We start from the raw sequence: 19036 nt of genomic DNA, 5'->3' as shown, positions 1-19036 counted from the left end.
TTAATTATAGTAGATAACTGTATTTTTTTAAGCCTTTTTTTTCCTACAGTGGTAATTTTTTTTTTTAATCTCTGCTGTGTACAAAACCAAACAAAAAAGCCCAAATCACCTTACAAGCTACCATATCTTATAATCTACTTTGAATTTCAAGTATGGGGATACCTAGATCATAGAAAATTTTTTATGAAGTGGATGTCAACTTAATACAAAGGTGAGGCACTAGAGGAGATAAACAGATAAGGTGAATGCAAAGCAAAACAAGATTGAATACTATGTATGGCTTGAGATGGTCAATAGCAGTTTTCCATTTCCAGTACAGAGCACTGGAAGTGCTGCATAATGGTATAACATTAGCAACGCTATAGTGAAATCCTATCTTTTCATATTCAATTTAGAATTGTTTGTTTTAACAATGGAGGGACCCCACAGCTTGATATGTTACCAGAAAAATGTAGGAAATGAAGAGCTGTAAATCACAGAATGATGGAATTCCAAGTTAGAAGGGCAAAGTATGGGCTGCCTTGCATTTTCAGGATATATATTCCCTTGTATGTATTAGTGTTACTAATGCTTCTTTTACCTGGGATGTGAGCTGTGGAAATTGAATTTCCTATTCTATTTGAATAGTAAAGTTTCTTGTTTAAATGGAAAGTATAATATGATTGTATTCTCCCCATTTTGCTGAAGTTATTTCACTTTGAAAGAAATGGTTTCCATTAGATTTACAGAAAAAGAAATGCAAGATCAAACCATGCCCAGTTCAAGAGGTGGTAGAGACTTCTGTACTTACTTACCATAATCTGGGGTGAGGCTGCAAAAAAATTAGTATATCAAACTGCTGAGATATTTTTAAGAATGCCATAAACAGTGTAACTACAGCATACTTACCATAACACAAAGTAGAAAAGGTTGCAGCATAAGGATTTAAAATATTGTTGATAGTTTGAAAAAAAAATAAATTTCTATTTAGAAAAGGAAAAGCAAAAGTAAAAATATATTTAGAAATAACTAGACAGGTCTTCTACAGACAGTGGCTGAAGTTACAGTCAGACCATAAGCCAACTGAAACAGCATGCTGTTGTAAAAACAGAAATTGAAATTTATACTGGATTGCATAAGGCAGAGTGCTTGTATGCGACAACCTTCACATACTTAAGCCCTAACAGAGAGCTTCAAGAAAAATGTTGGCTGATAGTCCAGAGGATAGCAATAAAAATTATTAGATGTCCAGCTGTTAAGATCTGTGAATACAAGTTGAAAAAAACTGCTTTTCTTTAATGTAGGACAAAATAAAAGATGGAGGTAAAATAAGTCTTCTAATAGTAACATTCCCTTTGTTTTTTGGAACAACTTCATGCTGTTAGCAATTTTGGCTACAGTTGAGTCAAGGAGAAAGGCTTAAGTTGGGAGAGGGGATTGAGACATAATAATTATCATTGCTAGAAAGTTCTTTCTTATATGCTATAATCAATTGCATAGAGGTTCTTATGAACAAAAGAAACAAACATGTACCAAGGATTTAAATTTAGAGGATTAACTCTATTTCCTGTCATCATCTGCTGAACTGAAAATTTCTTGCTTTTAAAATAGATTGCTGAAAGGATGCTTGTGTCTGTGTAGCTTACACTGTTTTTAAAACTTCTTGCCTAGATTTTACACCTAAGAATTGGTGTGGCTCTGAACTAGCATCTTACTTGATGGACAAGACCAAAAGCATATCTGCCATCTCGCCTTTTGCATGTTTATCTGGAATGGTTGATAACGATCTATTTCATGGGGAGATAATTAATAAAGTAAGTTATTTTTTAATGGGGTGCAGAATTTTATTACAGTTCCATAAAAATATTTTTTTTTTATTACAGTCTTCTTGCCTCTCTGTAATATGATGGCACTACGCTCAAGTGATACTCTTTAGGAAAAACAATCTGAAAGGTCTCAAAAAAAAAAATCATCATTGAGTAGTACCATATTATCACAGTGCAAGAAACACAGAATAAATGGATGTAGGAAAAAAAAAATAAATCTGTAAATAGTTTGGTTTTTTGCAACACCTCTGTTTCTTGTGCTTTTGAGACAATTACTCTAACATTACAGATTCAAACCATATCCCCAGTTTGTTTTCTACACATCAGGAGTCCATTTTTGAAAACAATAATTCACACAGTAGTCTCAGGTATCCTAGCAAAGAGAGGCATTATTGCATTGATCATTTGCTTCTCAACTAGCATTTCAGTGAGCATGTTAGACAGCATATGAATTAGCTTAATTGTAATATACATCAACATGTTTACTGTCAACTTGCATTTTCCTGTGGTCTTCTACATGGGCTTTGTAGTATTATGGAGTTATCACACTACTCATAATTCTGCAATAGAAAAAATGAGATTCCTACAACTGGGGATTTGAAATTCACCTTCACCCTCAAAATGTTCCATGCTTAAGGTTGATTAATACATTCAAAGCATCAGTGAGAGAGTCTGAATAGATGATCTATGCATATGGAAAAAATCCTCATCTAAAACTTAAGAGAAATCCAGTTGCCTAGTCAGACTTTACTCAGAACATCCCAGAGCTGCACTGGCAGTGTAAGTCACTTTACTAACAAACTCTGTCCTGTGTCTACAGCCTATATGTACTTGTGCAGATTTTTGGAGTAGTTCAGGATTAGAAGTGTGGAATGTTCCAGCTGTGGGTCTAAAGGTGTAGGTTTTACAAAACAGGCCTATAACAAAACCACAAGAGCTACTCAGCAGTTATTTCTTTCTTTTTTTTTAGGCTGTCTTACGTTCCCTTGGAATTAATGTCACAAACTGCCCCTTGCTTTATTTGAACAAGTATGATAATCAAGGACGGAGGATGCCACTCAATGCATATGCACTGGACTTCTATAAGCATGGTTCCTTGGTTGCATTGACAACTGATAACTGGTAGGTTATTTAAAGTATGGTTAAACACCAGCATTGTTTACAATATTGTACATAAGTACTTATTTTTGTTTTTAAAGCCTTCTCCCTCCAGAACTTAGGGATGAAGTAGCTGTTAAATATGATTAGATTGGTTGAATGTTTTAATGAGGATATAACATGCACTCCATTAAAGTCCAATGGCAATGGCTGTAAAGTATTAGCTGGGTATTCAAAACAGTACCATATATATACAAGTTGTTTTAACTATGCAGTGGGATGATCTCAAACTACCTCGTGTTGCTTGCTGCATCCAAAACACAAACTCCTTTTTGGTACAGAAAGACTGTCATCATAGAAGGCTGAATTTCACAGTAGCAAGGCAAAATTTGCCAGTAATTCAGTATTTATATCAGTATTGCTTCAATACTTCCCCTTTTCCTAATCTTTTTCTAAGCATTTAGCAATTTGTCCTGATAGTTCAATCATACTATCAATCATTTCTCTGTAAAGGGAAAAAAAGAACAACAACCCACCAAAACCTCTGTGCCCAACTGGTTGACCACTGCCTATCTCATATTTTCATGTTTAAGCCTGTGGTACATGCAGTCTTCCTCTCTTCTTTCCTCCTGGATCACTTATGATCTAGCTTTTCCAGAACTGGAGTTTTAAGGTTTTTTCTTTTACACTCTCTTGCCTGTTTCTTTTAACAGCGATTATTAATTCCTCCTTTAATCTGTTCCTGTCTTTATTATTTCACCAAGCTTTTGACATCTCTCTGCTACTATGTTAACATCTTCAAGACTACTGCACTGGGCATCTTCATTTCAGGGACTTTCCTGATCTTTTTCTTTGTGGAAAAAACCTTTTTAAATTAAAAAAAAAACTTCTGGAGAGCTTGTCAAGCTCTCACGCTTAATAGTGTTCCGAACAAATCTTTGAGACACTTTCCCCTTCCTATTAAGGAAGTGATAAACTGCATCAGTCTTGTTTCTTCTTCTCAGAAGCTTAAATTTGACATTTACTTTCTTTTGCTCTTATAACCCTTTTATCCTTGTCAATCTTTTAGAGGTGGACTGCTAAATGTGATGCCGTATCATTTTCATCACTGTCACTTTTGCCTTTAATCTCACTGGCCTTCTGTAACCTTGTTCGTTAACTCCTTCTCTTCATAAAACTTGTAGCTTGCAGTTCTTAATGAAGCCATTTGTGTATGTTTTATGTCCAACGTCAGCTCAGAAAAGCTCAACCACAAGCTCCCTCTTTCAGCTGCTCTATCAAGTGTCTCTATTTTACCCTTTGTGCTCATAGACAGTAACTTTTATTTATGAGTAAGAAAATACCCTCTCACTCTGCTACCTGAGGGTCCTGTTGGGAGCATATAATATTATCTTCTTTTTTGTCAGCTCTTCAAAGAAGATTCTAATAAGGACAATAAGAGTACACATTCCATGTGCTGTTATAGTTAGAACAGCCGAGTTTGACACTAATGCCACATTATCAAGACATGAGGAAATATACTGATTAGAGAATCACATTGACTCTATCAAGCTGAGCTTGTGAAAGATGTCCCTGCCCATGGCAGGCAGGCTGGACAGGGTCCCTTCCAGCCCAAACCATTCTCTAGTTCTGTTGTTTTCGATCTAATACCAATTGTAACTTTTTAAAAATGTGGTATTCTTAATTACTAGGAACTGAGTTTATTAAGTTGCTTTTCAGGAACCAGTTGTCCTTTTTGCAAAATGTAGAGTCTTCATCATGTGTAGAAAGCTTGCACTATCTCTTGCTCTATTTAGCCAGCAGAGTTGTCCAAAGTACAGTGTTCCAGCTTAGCTTGTGATAGATTATTCAAACAGTTGAAACTATGTTCCCAAGATAATAATAAGTTACCTTTCCAAATATTACTCCTTAGTCTTTTATATGTTTAGTATAACTACAGAAACATGTCTCTATAGCATTATTATTTTAAGTTTACAGTTATTCTACAGTAATCCTAATAAACTGGTATGTCATTGTCTGAGGCTATGCAATATGCTCTCTGCATCCTTACCCAATCTAAATGGCACGGTTTATAAAAGGTGAAACAGTTGTTTATAGTGCATATCCATTTGCATTTTCTTTTCTTTCTTTAGGTTAAATGAAGGAGATGCTTACTACGCACTGAAGGATTTTTCACTTCTCATTAAGGCTATTGGGTATGATAAACTTGTGTTTTTAATATACAATATATATTCCATCTTTAAAGCAACCTAAAATGAAACTATGTTTTATTTATTTATTTTTTAAATTAAAATACAGAACATCACTGAGTGAACTGTGTGATGATCCAAACGATAATGTTCTACGGGCATTTCAACAACTGGGCGAAATCTACGAAAAGAAACTGAAGCTTATTACCTGAAGGAAAAAAAACCAAACAACAGAAACCAACAAAAACCCCCAGCAGTACATAATGCTCTTAGCACACAGACCAGCTGCCTTTTAAGTTAGGAAGTGACTAGGGCTCTGAGTTATCAAATATGTTTCATAATCAATCTTTAGCAATATCCAATACTAGTAATACAAAGTTTACTTTAGAAAATTAACCTTTACACATCGACATTTTTGCAGCTCCAATGTCAACTAAGAATTTGTTTCTAATAGATTACAAAACTAGATAATTGCACATATCTTTCCATTGCATTTTTTTTTTTTGCTTTCAGGCAGTGATATATATTTTAAGATAGCTCTCAGAAATACGCTTAACAATGTCACAGTTCTGACAGCTGGTGAGGTTAGCCTTAGTAGGACAGCACTGGAAGCTTTCAGCCCATTTGTGAAGGATGTTCAGCAATTACTTTGGCAGTTATAATCAAATAAGTAGTTTTAATTATTTTCCAAGGTTTCTATTAGGTTATGAAGTAGTGCTTTCATGAACCATTCTAAAAGCTTTTAAACCAGTCTGCAATTTTAGTCTACAAAATTTTAAGTGTAAAGAGGGTTTTATACAAGTACAATGAAGTTTGATTAATAAAAAGTTCCAACCATGTGTAGAAGTGCTTCATTTTTCACTTTCTTGTATCCTTAGGAGTCAGAAAGATCCAGGACACCCCCAACATACATGTCAGAGTCCCTTGCAATACAAATTATTGAGTTTAGTAAAATACATTTCCTAACTATTGTCTTGGGTTTTGCTGGAAAGCACAAATTTTTCAGTAGTGTTTTCATAGTATTCCTGAAAATTCTTCAGTTTAACACTACATTTTACTCTACTCATAGTCTGAAAAAAATATATACACACCTACTAAATGTAGATAACCTAGGAAAATCAGGCCTTGACAACAGTCCTCATTGCCACACACAATTTTATAATGACGACCAAGATAGTGATAGACATTACTGATGATAAGCAAAGTGTGCTTTAAGGACAATTAACTCTGGTGTTCATCAAATGATCACTCACAAAGTCTTTGACTTGAAATCTCCTTAGGCACCATTAAGCTACGTGCAATATATTGCCAGGAGATATTGGGAGGAAAACCTGTATGTAGTCAGGAAATGGTGCTGACCTACCACCAACTGACTTAAAATCTTTTTCCCTTCCAGTTTTTTTTTTAGTGTGTGAAACAAAATTATGACACAAATGGAACATAGTGGTAGAAAAGACTGCTTTAACTCTGCTTGGACAGTAAAATTTACTCAAATTATTCTTTACTGTCTGACAAGTCATGCCATATGTAGATAAATCTTGCAAAACTGTTCCTTAACTAGGGTAAAAATGACCTTATTTAGAGCTTTCCATGTTCATGTTTCCCTGATAATCTTTTTAGCTAAGATAAAATTAATTGACTAAGGAATAAAGTCAGAAATCAGTCCTATTGTGTTCTCAGCTATTTGATGAGTAAACATAAAATCCTTATTAGGTCTGTCACAGGGTACTGATTTTCTATGAAGACTGTAATGTCTTTGTAAAAGACTGTCGAATATCTGTCTCAACACTGTCGAAACATCAAACCACCACCTGAACAGTGGCTTCCCGTTATCTTGCAAGCCAACTCCTGTTATCCTGCGAACCTGAATGCAGAGCTGATTCTGAGAAATTTAGCCCTACGCTTCCCCCACCGCTCCCCCTCCACCGGTAATGGGCATACATTGCCCACCATGAGGGGTGTGGCTAGGAAAACCAGCTCTTGGAATACAATGAGTACACGAACATAAAAGGAGAATACACATTGACAGAATCCACATCGAAATGACCAACATCAGACAGATCGTTCCCCCATCGAGTGAACGGGACTGTGGGGACACTGAAGCTCTGTGGTGGTAGCTATTGTAATTGAAACTCTTTTCTTTTCTCTCTTTCCTTTCTTTCTCTCCTTTCTCTTGCATCTGCAAACTTGTTGTCGGGTTAATAAAGTTACCTGACGCTTGACTCTGTTTTCAATCTTAATTCTGTTCCTGAGAATACGAGCAAAACCACGCTCTGGTGTGTGAGAGGTGTGAGGTAGGCTGGAAAGCAAGGGGGCCTTCCTCTCATCTGAAATTGGAACGTGACAGTCTCTTAAAGCATTAGTAATAGCAGTCAACATTTCACTTTTAACAATGTATATGAAAAGCACTTCACTCCTGTTATGGCTTTTAGTAAGGAGTCTACAGTGAAAGATGGATGAGTGATTTAGTCAAAATGACCAAGGAATCAATTTGTGAAAATACCAGAAAAATTGATAATTCTACTGATTTAATATCTAGGTGGACTGTAGTTTTACTATGACCTAGTGTAAATAAAACAGCCCACTTACCATTTGTGTCCCCTGCAAAACCTTAGTGCTGAGCTATAATGCACTTAGACAACAACTTGCCATGTTTGAAAAGCAGTCTTAGGACTGTACTGAACTCACACACCAACAATTTCTGCTTTGAAAAATAGTGTATCACACTCTGTTTATTTGCTTTATGATTTTATAATGGTGTCTTTTCACTAAAAGATGAAGTATCTGCTTTAAAATTTAACTTTATCAAACTCATATGAAACACTAATAGAAATGAACAGAAGATACACCAAAAATAAGCAATTTTAAGAAACTCAGTAGGATTTCTGAATAATCCCAACTCATTAGGAATTTTTTTTTCATCACTGTAGCAGAAAAACACTGTCTACAACCTTCTGGCAACAAGTTTTATAGATGCCTTATCTGTCTCTCTAAAATTCTTCGATTTCTCTCATTTTCATAGCGAGATCAACCTCCAGCCATGACACTTTCTGCCATCATCATCACGCTTAGACTTTGTCTTCCAGTAATTTAACTTAATACCTTTTTAACACTTCTCTCCTATACACACAGAAGAACAAGAATGTCTCAAGGTAAAAGCAGAACAATTCTTAGAAGAAAATAGAAACACAGTAAGACAAGAGATGAACATAAAGAACTATAAAACTAACAATAAAGAGAATTTTCACCACCTTCCTTACTATAATGCAGATGTCAAAGGGAAGATCAGCAAAATTTATAAATTCAGAAAGTATTTTTCAGCACATTTCATAAAGGAATGCACTGCCAGAGAAAAACTGAGGCCAAGAATTTAACACAAATCAAATTTAAATTAGGTCAACATTTCCTAAACCAAGAGTAGTATTTCTAAGTACTCTGTGACAGTATGTATATTGGTAAGCCTTGCAGAGGTTTAAATTTAAGTAATATTTTTCTTATGAAGTTAAAGGTAATTCGGATTAAAAAAAAAAAAAAAAAAAGGACTATCTAGTTGTCAGTGAAAAATGCTGAAGAGATATTAAACATTCTGATCTAATACTTGGCAGTTTACATATCTACCTAATGCAGGATTAATTTATTTAAAATCTGGCACCGGCTAGCTGGAGAGTAAACACTAGATGAAACAGAGCTTTAATCTGAAATAGTACTCCAATTATCTCTTGGATGCAACAAAATGGTTAACAAGTTAGAAAAGATGGTATTTTTATCTTCATTTTGTATCATATTTCACAGACTAAAAATTTAATGATAATCATTAATACTTACAAGTGAGAAGTGCTCTTTTCCTTTTTTTCCTGTCACTACACAAGTTTTAAAAAGATATTCTTGTGTTTTACAAGCTAGATTCTCCTAATGCTTTCATCACAATATCAAGTTAGCATCTGTCCACTGGTTCCCAAACTGGTGCCAAAAAGAAATGGAAAATTAATTGTGATGGTTGCTTTCAAAAAGGCAGCATTTCAGAAATATAGCTGATACCCTTCTGCAGTGTATGACAAGAAGTGATGTTTCAAAAGCATAAGAGAAATTATTGAAATGACATTAGAAGTTGCACCTCAATAGACAATAAATATGTCATAGAAAACAGCCAAAGGGAGATACGCAAACCAGTTTTCAGTAATGCCCTTCAACATCCTTTATTTTCCCCGTGGTTCTGCTCCTTCCCTGCCTGTGAAGTGAATGCTATTTTCTCTAATCTCCTGACTGATCTTACCCTAGTGCAAGTGCTACTGTACCAAAACAGCAATATACCACTTCCTGTTGCCAAGGCTTCCCTGAACCTGCTTCCTGGGATACCTAGTCCCCCATCACCCACACATACTCCAGTGTTACTTCTTGGAAGGTCTGCATTCTTAAAGATACAGCGTATATGGTCATGCTTAAGTCTTTAAAAAAAAAGATTTTTGGTTGTTTCTTCACCTTGTGTTTGTCCTACAAAAAAAAAAATAAAAAATCTCTTTAGCACACTGCAAGTACCAAAGTGCACCATACACTTGCTGATAAGGAGTTATGTTTCTAACAGGGATACCTCAATTGGCAAGAACTGGGGAAAATAACAGCTGTAAAATCACAGGTATCCCCACTTTTTAATGTGTTAAGTAGCATTTATTTAATTCCAACTTATTTAAGTACAGTTATCTTCCATTTCGCTCTCCCTTCATGTCTCCGATTTTCTTCTAGTAGATATTTTATCTTCAGCAACAGAAAAATACTCTGACGCACTGCTGGTATCGGTAGAGACAGATGTTTGACTTAGCTCTTCAGCATCAGAATCGCTGTCACTTGACATTCCTCCTGCCTCATTTCCCGTAAGCACAGAACCTCCTAAAGATGGATCATTGCATGTGCCAGGAAAAGAACAAGCTGCATTCTGAAACAGTAGAGACTCCGGTCCATCTTCCCTCCTAGGACAGGAACAGGTGTTTTCAGCAACAGTTTCACTTTCTTCATCTTTTACCTTTGTTTCTTGTTTTGTTGATGTAATAAGTGGAGTAGAAGATGCATTCTCGTATGTAACAGGAAGGACAACTGAACACAAAGGCTGATTACAAGAGGAATTACTATCAGCAAACATTTCTGAACTTTCAGTTTTCTTAGATGAGCTCACAGGAGAGAATGAACCTTCACATTTTGGATGACTCTGTCTAGAAGCAGGCTCTGCACCCTCTGAAGACACAGGAGGCTTCCCTAGATTCAGAGGTGCGTTGTCAAGAGATTTCATCTTCTCGTTTTCTGTTTTTTCAATACCATTTCCAGACAAAGCCCTGGACAAAGTCAGCGAATCAGAGGTATTTCTGACAGTACTTCCAAATGAAAATACTGGTGAAGGCAACTGAAACCAGCTATTTTTGAAGGAAAATCTACAATTACTGGGGAGAAAGGGTGACTCTGGGACATCACTCACTCCAGCTGCAGTGCTGGTTTCTGAAGTACTGCAAGCTACAGTTGTGATGGATTCTGAGGCATTAGCTTTTTCTTCGCATGAGACAGACTGTTTCTGTGTATCATATTCTGCTGTTTCCTTTGCAGAAACAGCTTTTTCTCTCATGTGAGATGACGTACTTCTGTCAGATGGCTTCTCAGACTGGCTAAAAAATGAAGACAATGATAAAACCTTAAATGAATTGCTGAATCCCGATCCTGCAAAACAATCTCTTTCTGAATTGACAAAGGGAAATGAAAAATCTGGCTTCTCACTTTCTGCTGAGTCTAAATTAGGAATGGTTGAAGCACCAGAAACTGTCGTTTTGGTTACAGGACCATGTTTTCTAAATTTGCTTTCATCCTGGTTACCGGCTTTATCCGCATGATCACATTTTCCCAGATAAAACTGAGGGAAAACATATTTCCTGTCCTTCTTTTTAAAGGAAAATGTACCTGTATCTTTAATAAGCCTGGGTAATGAGTTGTTACATGCACTGAAACCAAAAGGTGAAGCAGAAAGTCTCTCTGCAGAAACATCTAGAAATTCTGAATTTGAAACAGTAACAGCTACTGATGCTGCTGCTTTTAAGCCAGACAAAGCACTTGAATTTGTGTCCATTTCATTGGAAACAACAGCTGCCGATGCTTGCATTGGCAATTTTTCTTTAATTACTAAATCTTTAGAGTTTTCTGATAAGGCTGGAGTGGTTACTTCCTGGGAACTTCTCTCACTAAATAATTTTAAGTCTCCATTTGTTTCAGAAAAGTTCATATTTGTGGATGGGATGCTGTGATTACTGGTTCCAGAAAAGCTTCTTTCAAAGCCATCTGCTCTTTGCAGGGTTCTCATTTTTACTTTATCTCTGTTATTTGCTTTGGCAGGTGAAGACACAAAAGGAGTTCCTGAAGACCTATCTTTCAAAGCCTCAGCACTTACAAATTTATACTTTTTATTTGCAGGTAAGGTTTGTGTCTTGAACTCATCGGTGAGCTTCTGATGTTCCATATAGTATTTGTAACGCAATTCCTACAATTACAGCAAAAAAATTCCCATTGAGTGAAACTGCATTCATGGATTCAGAGGTTATAGAAATCACATACAATCCTGACTGAAAAAAAGTTTTCATATATTCTATAGCATTTATGATGTATTTTTCCACGGCTGCTAGAAGGCAACAGAACACAAGTCATTATGGAGAAAGTTATTTAAAACAATTGAACAAGATACACATGGAACCCTTACGACAAAGTAGGTTTTGAAATAGGAGACTACAGAAAACTGTATTTAAAGTGACTGCCAAAACCAGAAAAGCTAAAAATAGTAGTTTAGACATTAAGCAACAAATTCTTAAATTGTCATGAAAAACAACTATCTGAAACAAGTTTGGATGGTGGCTGGTTCCCCCCCCCCTCCCCCCCCAGATGCAATAACTATATAAATTGTGTCCTCAATGGGAAGAGAAAACAGATATTCTCCAAAATAATACAGCAAAAGAAAATTAACTCTATGTTTAAAGGACCTAAGCAACTTTTTCATTTAATCATCTGCCACTGGTATTCTCAGAACATATATTATGTGATTCACGGCTAGCCATGCTTCACTAATTGTAACTAGAATCATTCCGTACAGAACAATACTCACTCAGCCACTTACATGGAACTGCTATTAAGTGAAAAAAAATGTAGTTGCATAACTAGATCACTGGAAATGAAACAAAAAAGAAATTCGATTTGGTTTCATGTCAAATTATCAGAAATTTAGGTAGCCTTAGAAGAGTGAATTTATTATCTTCAGAAAAACAGAACACAGCCAGATGACTTCCTCTTCAAACAGGCAACAGAGAAACTTATTTGGATTAGAAAGCTGCAGATGTGACTCAAAAAGCCACACTCAAATATAAAGTATCTGAAGTCAGTAGTAAGATTAAGTTCCAGCTTTCTGAAGAAAAAAGAAAAAGAAGAGTAAAATCCTGACAACTTTGATAACCTAGTCAGAGTTACATTCTAGAATTAGAAAGGTACCTTTCTATTAAGAAAACTGAAAAATTATAAGAGCTTATTTAGACAGTTGTGTCATAACAAATAGTAACCTGGCCATACTTACAATAAATGTCCAATCATACCTCATGACTCATGTTTTGAAATGCTGACATTTCTGATATTGACATCAAGCGAGTACAGATCCTGCTACCGTCTGCTAGTGCTTCCTCCTGTCCTGCTACAGGCTGAAAAATATTTTGCAGCAGATATTATACTTCATTTTGATAAGACAAAATAAACAAGATAGTACAGTGTTGTAGCACCATAGTCAATAACTTACAAGAAATGTGCTGGGTGTATTCTTCTGGTCCTGCCACTGCTTTATGTTATTTCTAAATACAGTATTTTTTGTTGAATTCTCATTTCCTCCAGAAGGTAGATCTATTAGAAAGAATACAAGAACAGTGATGAAGAGCATATTAAGCATAGAAAATATTGAAAGGTTCCTGCATATCTAAACATAGATTACAATTAAGAACAAAACTATATCACCTTATGTGAGACCTAAGTGAGACTAAGTTGAAACTTCTGTGATATAAAACAAGAGGCCTGTATAAGAAGTTTTCTAAATACCTGGAGATGCCTGCCCTGATACAAAGCCTAACATTTTCTCCTATGGGGTAAAAGTATTTAATGAGTTTGTAGTTAGTGTTCATATTACACTACAACAAATCCTACTAGACTACAATAAATGCGCATGTAGTTCAGCAACACACTTCCAACAGTGGCGATACTGGTTGTATAGGAAAATTATAATGATGCCTCCCCCAGCTTCTAAAAATACAGCCTGGGGACTTTCTAGGCTAAACACATTCATAAAATGCATTTAAAAGCCCTTGATGAATTTATCATCCATTAATTTGCTCAGTTGCTTTCTGAACACTTGCATACTTTTGCCACGCAGATTGCTTATTAGCAATTAGTTCCACAAGTTGCAGTTTCCTAGAGTGACTTCCTGAATCTTGTCCTGTATTAAGTGTCCCTCTATCCTACCTTTAACAATGCCTACATTAACAGGCATTAACTTCAAAGCCAAGATTTCATTAACCACAGGTTTGATATCCATCTTCTTTTGAGTATATTCTGGTGGTTTTTCATAGCTGGATGCTATATTCATCAGATCAAGCTGAGTTTTCATTCTGGAAAAGGGAAAAAAAACCAAAAAACACAACAACCCAAATTTGAACAGTTTTATTAAGGCTTACATGCCAACAACTAAATTACACCTGCCCAATAAAAAAAAAAAAAATTAAAAAGAAATCACTAAGAGGGAGAAAACATTAGAAAAATCAAGTCTTCAATAAATTGTCAAGTCTCCTAGATTTTTCTTCTTGCAATTTTCATTGCACATGAAACCTAATTCAAGTGAATCGTCAAGTAAGGCTTAAGTAGTGCTTGTAGTTGAGCAAAAGGATTAAAAACCTCCCGCTTTTCTTAGTGTACTATACTTGAATCTAAATTACACTTTTTCTCCAGAGGGCATTGCTAATGTTAGTCTGAACCACAACAGATTCTGAAGAACTCAATTTCCAAAAGTCTTTCTTGACCTTTGCTTAAAAAGTGATAAGAAATGTAATTAAGAATCTTTAGAAACAAATATCCAAGTATGTGCACTGCAAATACCAAAATGAAGACACTGCAGAATCTCCATACATGCTCTTAGACTTAGATTTCTGTAAAAGCTCCAGGCTTGCTTCAGTGTTTCTGAGTTTAAATAAAACACCTAAAAATATCCTATCGCTATGCATTAATGAATTCCTATACTCAGTTTTTGTCAGGGAGCCAGTTAAAAAGATTGATCATCTCTAATACCAGATAATACCTGAGTAAAATTCTTGACTTATTTCCTAAAATTCAGAATATGGAGCATCCAAAAATCTGAAAGCATTATAACATCTTAATTACTAAGTACTATTTTCATTTTAAGTTACTATATCTGACCACATCCAAAGTAACTATTTTCTTAGTTTTTAATGTTAAAGTTACACTAGAGAACTAACAAAGCATGAAAAAAAAAATACATATACCTTGTATTCAAGCCACAGGCCACCTATAAACAAAACAAGAATTCGTAAGATATGAATGAGTTCTCCTCCAACTCCCAAAAGGAGATTATTGCTTTATTAAAATACTTCAGACTGAACTCCCTGTCTTCATTTCACAGAACTATAGGAAATAAACATGTTAATATTTTAAAAAAATGAAAGAAAAAAAAAAAAAAAAAAAGAGCAGCCAAAAGGTAAGAAGAAATAACGTCTGGGACAATGATTTATCTTGTAATATTTTGTGTTAAAAAGAACTCCTTCAGAGTCAAATGAAGGCATTCAAATAGTGAATCATGACCCATATGGTTATCTAATAATTTCAGATATTTGTAAAGATCCAGATTAAAGACTATTTCTTATTTCTTGGCGAGAGAAGCCTCTGCTACTTGCTCTCAAGATGCTATTACACCGAGATTAAAAAAAAAAAAAAAAAAAGCTGTCTTTTAGTTTTAAATCAGCCAGACAACAGCAGTATGAAGTGCACTGTGCTGTAGTCAAGTGACACTTCCCAAAGAATGGCTACTGAAAAGTGAAAAACTGGAGTATAGACTAGCTGCTTTGCTATAAAAACCTGGTGATCTCACTGTACCAAACCTTTAAACAATCCTAAAAGCCCACCTCATTGAAATGAGTTCTATACTGTTATGGGGGGCAGGCAGGAAGGTGCTAGTTGACAGCATATTAATCATTGAAGTCATAACATTTCTTCCGGAAGTGGGAGTCACTTTTACTTTAGTTAAAAGTGAACCAGAAACTTAGTTAAACTCCAAGTACTTTCTTAGATTCTCATTTATCTGAAAGTAGCAAAAAGACCCACTACGGAAAACAGCAATATGCTGCGATTTCTTAGGAAACAGAAAGTCTTAAAGTTAAATAACTACTGAATTTAGTGAGGTTTTTTTAAGTCCTTTGTCCAATATCTACCATCTGCCTCAATTCCATACAACTACAGCACAGCGTTTGACATAAACAAGATAAAGAGGTCTACACTAGCTTCGGTAACAGTGAAGATTAAGCTTGTGTCTTGGGTTCCTCTAGTACCTCTAAACACTGTTTCTGATTTTTCTCTGCAGTTCCCTTGAACGCTATGAGGAAGACTTTCGGGGTCTTGTATACAGACTTGTATATACTACGTAGCACAGTGTATGTCAAAGTACCTAAGCCAGTTTTGAATTGGCTCGTTTATCCCCGTCACACACCTCAGTGCAAAGTTTACAACATGTTTTAAAAATCAGTAGTCACCTTAGCTCAGGTATCACAACATGGTACTCCACTGTGCAGCACAGACAAATTACTGGTTCTGGCTCCAGCCTTTCCCCAGAAAACATTTTTAATGTCTTACAAGTTTAAAAAGGTAATGGAAGTGCTTAATAGACAAAGCATTTGAAAACAAATACGAAAAGTAAATAAATGCGAGACAATTTTGAAGGCAGTACTAGTAAATAACTCGCTACGCAGCACCAAGGCAGCTTCACACCTGGTAGCATAATATAGCCAGTGCTACAGCAACAGCTATGCAGTCAGTATTATTTTCTTCACTGAAAACTAATGAAAGTAACTGTCTGATGAACTCATGGAGATCACTGATAAGCTGCAAAGCAAGCTTTCAAACTTTTCTAAAATGAAAAGCACTGTTATAAAAAAAAAAAAAAAGCATGAAGTGTTAAACAATGTCAGTCTGTATTTTTCACTTGTTGAATTTGTTTTTCCTGATCCAGTCATTATCATGATCTACAATATAGCAAGCTCTATATGACATTTGAGGTTCATTATACAACTAATATCAAATAATAACAAAAAGGCCATCACCTCCAGGAAACGCTGAGGATCACACTCATGAACAAGCTTTTCACAATCCTTCAAAAAATTCTCAATAGTCTTCTTATGAGTTTCCTTCATTTTCTTCCAAATCTGAAGTTCTTTCTCTTTTTTACTTCTTTGATTTTCAACATCTTCCAGCAATTGTCGTTTCTTCATTTCCAGCGTTTTGAAAATCTCCCCAAATTCTAGTGCGATTATCTCTGCATCATTGTTCAGCACCATCTAGGAGTACGAGAACATAAAACCAGATGAAAATGCAGTAGCAACGTCTACATGGAGTCATTTCTGTAAGTAATCTCAGAGCACATCTATACCACAAGAAGCACTGGTATGCTCCACATTGCAATTAACCTATATATACACACCTCTCTCTCTATTAAAAACGTCTAGTATCTGTAACTCACGTTTGTATCACTTGGTTGACTTGAGATTTCATTCATAAGCTTCTCATTTATTATTCTCATTTTCTTCAGACTGCTGAAGAAAGTTAACTGCAAGACAATTGAAACACTTATTACGACTTTATCCATTCCACAAAATAAATACATTTCAGTGGTTATCTAGAATCACATTATGAGGTGTTCTTCTGTACAACATATTAAACAAAGGTTGTGATTCAAAACATCACTTAATAACATTTAAAGCTTTCCTGGATCAGTACACAAACTTTCTTTTGCTATTTCTCTCTCTCAAAGTAATGTTTTTAGGCTCACCTACAATGCGTATTGCTAGAATAGCTACAGGGTTACCTTGTAGTTGAAACATTGCTTCCCTCAGCCTTTTTTTTTTTTTTTTAACCTTTTTCCCTCATACGCACACATCTATCACAATGTAAGTTTTAATGCTGTTATTCCAGTTTGACAAGTAACTGTGTGATATTCACTTTTTTTTTAATGCCTCACGCTGATAAAATAGAAAGCTGTCCATAACTGAGTTATTTGTTTGGTTTTAAACTAGCATTACCACCGTTTTTTTCCTGCTTTCCCTCACTACATTATCACTAAGTTTTACATAGAAAGTCTAGTGTAAAGACTGTTTTCCCCTGGTTTCCCTGATTGGTGTCAGGAAAGGCAGAAGGGAAATCAGTGAGAAAGCAACTTTTGGCTTAAAGAATAGTCAGTGCTGTACTCAAACTTTTATAGTTTTCATCACTGCTCTGCAGTTGTTTCAACTACTGCACTGCAGAACTATTGTGTTCCATGCTATCCTGCACCCAGTAGGCACAGAGCAGGAAAAGCTCATTCTGCCCACATGGTAGCTATTTTGGCAAAAATCACAAGTACTACCACTACAACCAGCCAACCAACCATTAGGCCAGGCAGCTGCTTTCTTCATGCAAACAGGTTTTACATTTATTATTACTTACCTAAACTATATATTTCTAAATATGTAATCATCTATGACCCAAATTACTTACGCCAGCTCAGAAAGCCTACGAACAAAATATCTGTGGGTGGAATTTTTTTTTGTTACTAGGACAAGCATCTTCCTGAATTTGGAAAAACTGGATCCAGACATGCAATAAATTCTTCGCATCAGTGCTGTTTTGTTTTTTTTTTTCAGAAAAGACTGCCTCTCAGTCGGGCCCCTGGCGCAGACGGGAAGCTCCGTGCTTACTTTTTCCTCCTGGTAGATGGTGTCGATGAGGTTGACGGAGTGGAAGATGCCTTGGTGCTCCTCAGAGACGCACAACCCGCAGCCGGCCTGGCGGCACATCCGGCAGTAGAGCTGCACCAGCCGGCTTGGATGCTTCTGGCAGCTTCCCCCGAGCGCCAGCGGGGAGAGCAGGCCGGGCCCCGGCCCCTGCTCCGCCTCCCCCGCCTTGGCGGCCCCCGCCGCGCCGGACCGGTAGAGCTTGACCACCTCCGCCAGGGTGGTGTTGACCGGCAGGGCGGCGGCGCCGCCGCGGGGCAGCGGGCAGAGCTTCCGGCACAGCGGGCACGACACCCGGGCGCCGGCCCCACCGCCAGCGCCCGGCCCCGGCCCTCCCCGGGAGAGGCGGGCCTGCCCCTGGCCCCGCTGCTGCTGCTGCAGGCGGGCGGCCTCGGCCGAGGCCAGGCACTCCAGCACGCAGTCCCGGCAGAAGTTGTGCGAGCAGAGGGGCAGCGTCACCGGCTCCTCGAAGAGGGACAGGCACACGGCGCACGTCAGGCTGGCCTCCATCTGCGGCAAGCAGGCGAGCGGCCGAGGCCGCCGCTCCTGCTGCTCCGGGCCCGGCTGGCAGGCGGGCCGGCTGGGCGGCTCCTCCCGCTGCCCCGGGTCTGGCTCGCAGGCGGGCCGGCTGGGCAGCCCCGGCTCCTCCCGCCGCTCCGCTGCCTCCAGCTCGGCAGCAGTGGGCAGCGAAGGAGCCGAACACCTTCTCTCCTCCGGACTCCAAACACCAACTTCCCAGGAAGTGAAAGCCGGCAGCAGGGGCAGGCGCAAGGACAGGCGCGGTGACGATTGGAGAACGAGTGAGATTGACACCGCAGCTTCCCAGTCACGGCAGACGGGAGCCATGAGGCGGTGCCATGGGGGCGGGACGCGGAGCTGTCCGAGTGTGACCGGTGGTCCG

General features: G+C 37.4%; 2 protein-coding genes across 6 annotated transcripts in view; one reads left to right on the top strand and one right to left on the bottom strand.

Annotated features, from left to right (window-relative positions):
* The window catches only part of LOC104487336 (putative ATP-dependent RNA helicase DDX60), a 49259-nt gene extending 43328 nt beyond the window's left edge, over positions 1–5931 (top strand). For 3 of the 4 annotated variants that reach the window (XM_086746709.1, XM_086746708.1, XM_086746710.1), the window contains 4 exons: positions 1651–1793; positions 2776–2927; positions 5036–5098; positions 5202–5931. In XM_086746709.1, coding sequence (XP_086602835.1) covers positions 1651–1793; positions 2776–2927; positions 5036–5098; positions 5202–5304 — 461 coding nt within the window. In that variant the 3' untranslated portion in view covers positions 5305–5931. Of the gene's footprint in view, positions 1–1650; positions 1794–2775; positions 2928–5035; positions 5099–5201 lie in introns of those variants that run through there. The other variant, XR_015258423.1, reaches the window with a different exon arrangement.
* A 3804-nt stretch (positions 5932–9735) lies between these two features.
* On the bottom strand, positions 9736–18844 carry LOC104474996 (uncharacterized). 2 transcript variants are annotated; one of them, XM_010119558.2, is made up of 8 exons: positions 18100–18844; positions 16887–16973; positions 16471–16704; positions 14644–14666; positions 13610–13755; positions 12897–12997; positions 12700–12801; positions 9736–11603 (listed from the first exon to the last, which is right to left on the bottom strand). In XM_010119558.2, exons 1-8 carry the CDS (start codon positions 18643–18645, stop codon positions 9810–9812), a joined length of 3033 nt encoding a protein of 1010 aa, XP_010117860.2. In that variant the 5' UTR covers positions 18646–18844; the 3' UTR covers positions 9736–9809. The 2 variants fall into 2 exon arrangements, with proteins under 2 accessions (XP_010117860.2, XP_086602833.1); XM_086746707.1 differs by lacking the exon at positions 16887–16973.
* Positions 18845–19036: the final 192 nt, after the last annotated feature.

The sequence above is a fragment of the Chlamydotis macqueenii genome, chromosome 4 (assembly GCF_036417535.1).
Source record: "Chlamydotis macqueenii isolate bChlMac1 chromosome 4, bChlMac1.mat, whole genome shotgun sequence".
Lineage (NCBI taxonomy): Eukaryota > Metazoa > Chordata > Aves > Otidiformes > Otididae > Chlamydotis > Chlamydotis macqueenii.
Note: the sequence above shows the minus strand (reverse complement) of the source record. Positions and strands in the feature narration are given on the sequence as shown.

Bases quoted from the DNA above. Each gene is read 5' to 3' on its own strand.
- LOC104474996 (XM_010119558.2), bottom strand. From the start codon at position 18,645: ATGGAGGCCAGCCTGACGTGCGCCGTGTGCCTGTCCCTCTTCGAGGAG. The intron at 12,802-12,896 runs GTAAGTTATTGA...AATATTTTTCAG, and splicing joins ATACACCCAGCACATTTCTT to CCTGTAGCAGGACAGGAGGA. The intron at 11,604-12,699 runs GTATGATTGGAC...CTGTAATTGTAG, and splicing joins TTCAAAACATGAGTCATGAG to GAATTGCGTTACAAATACTA.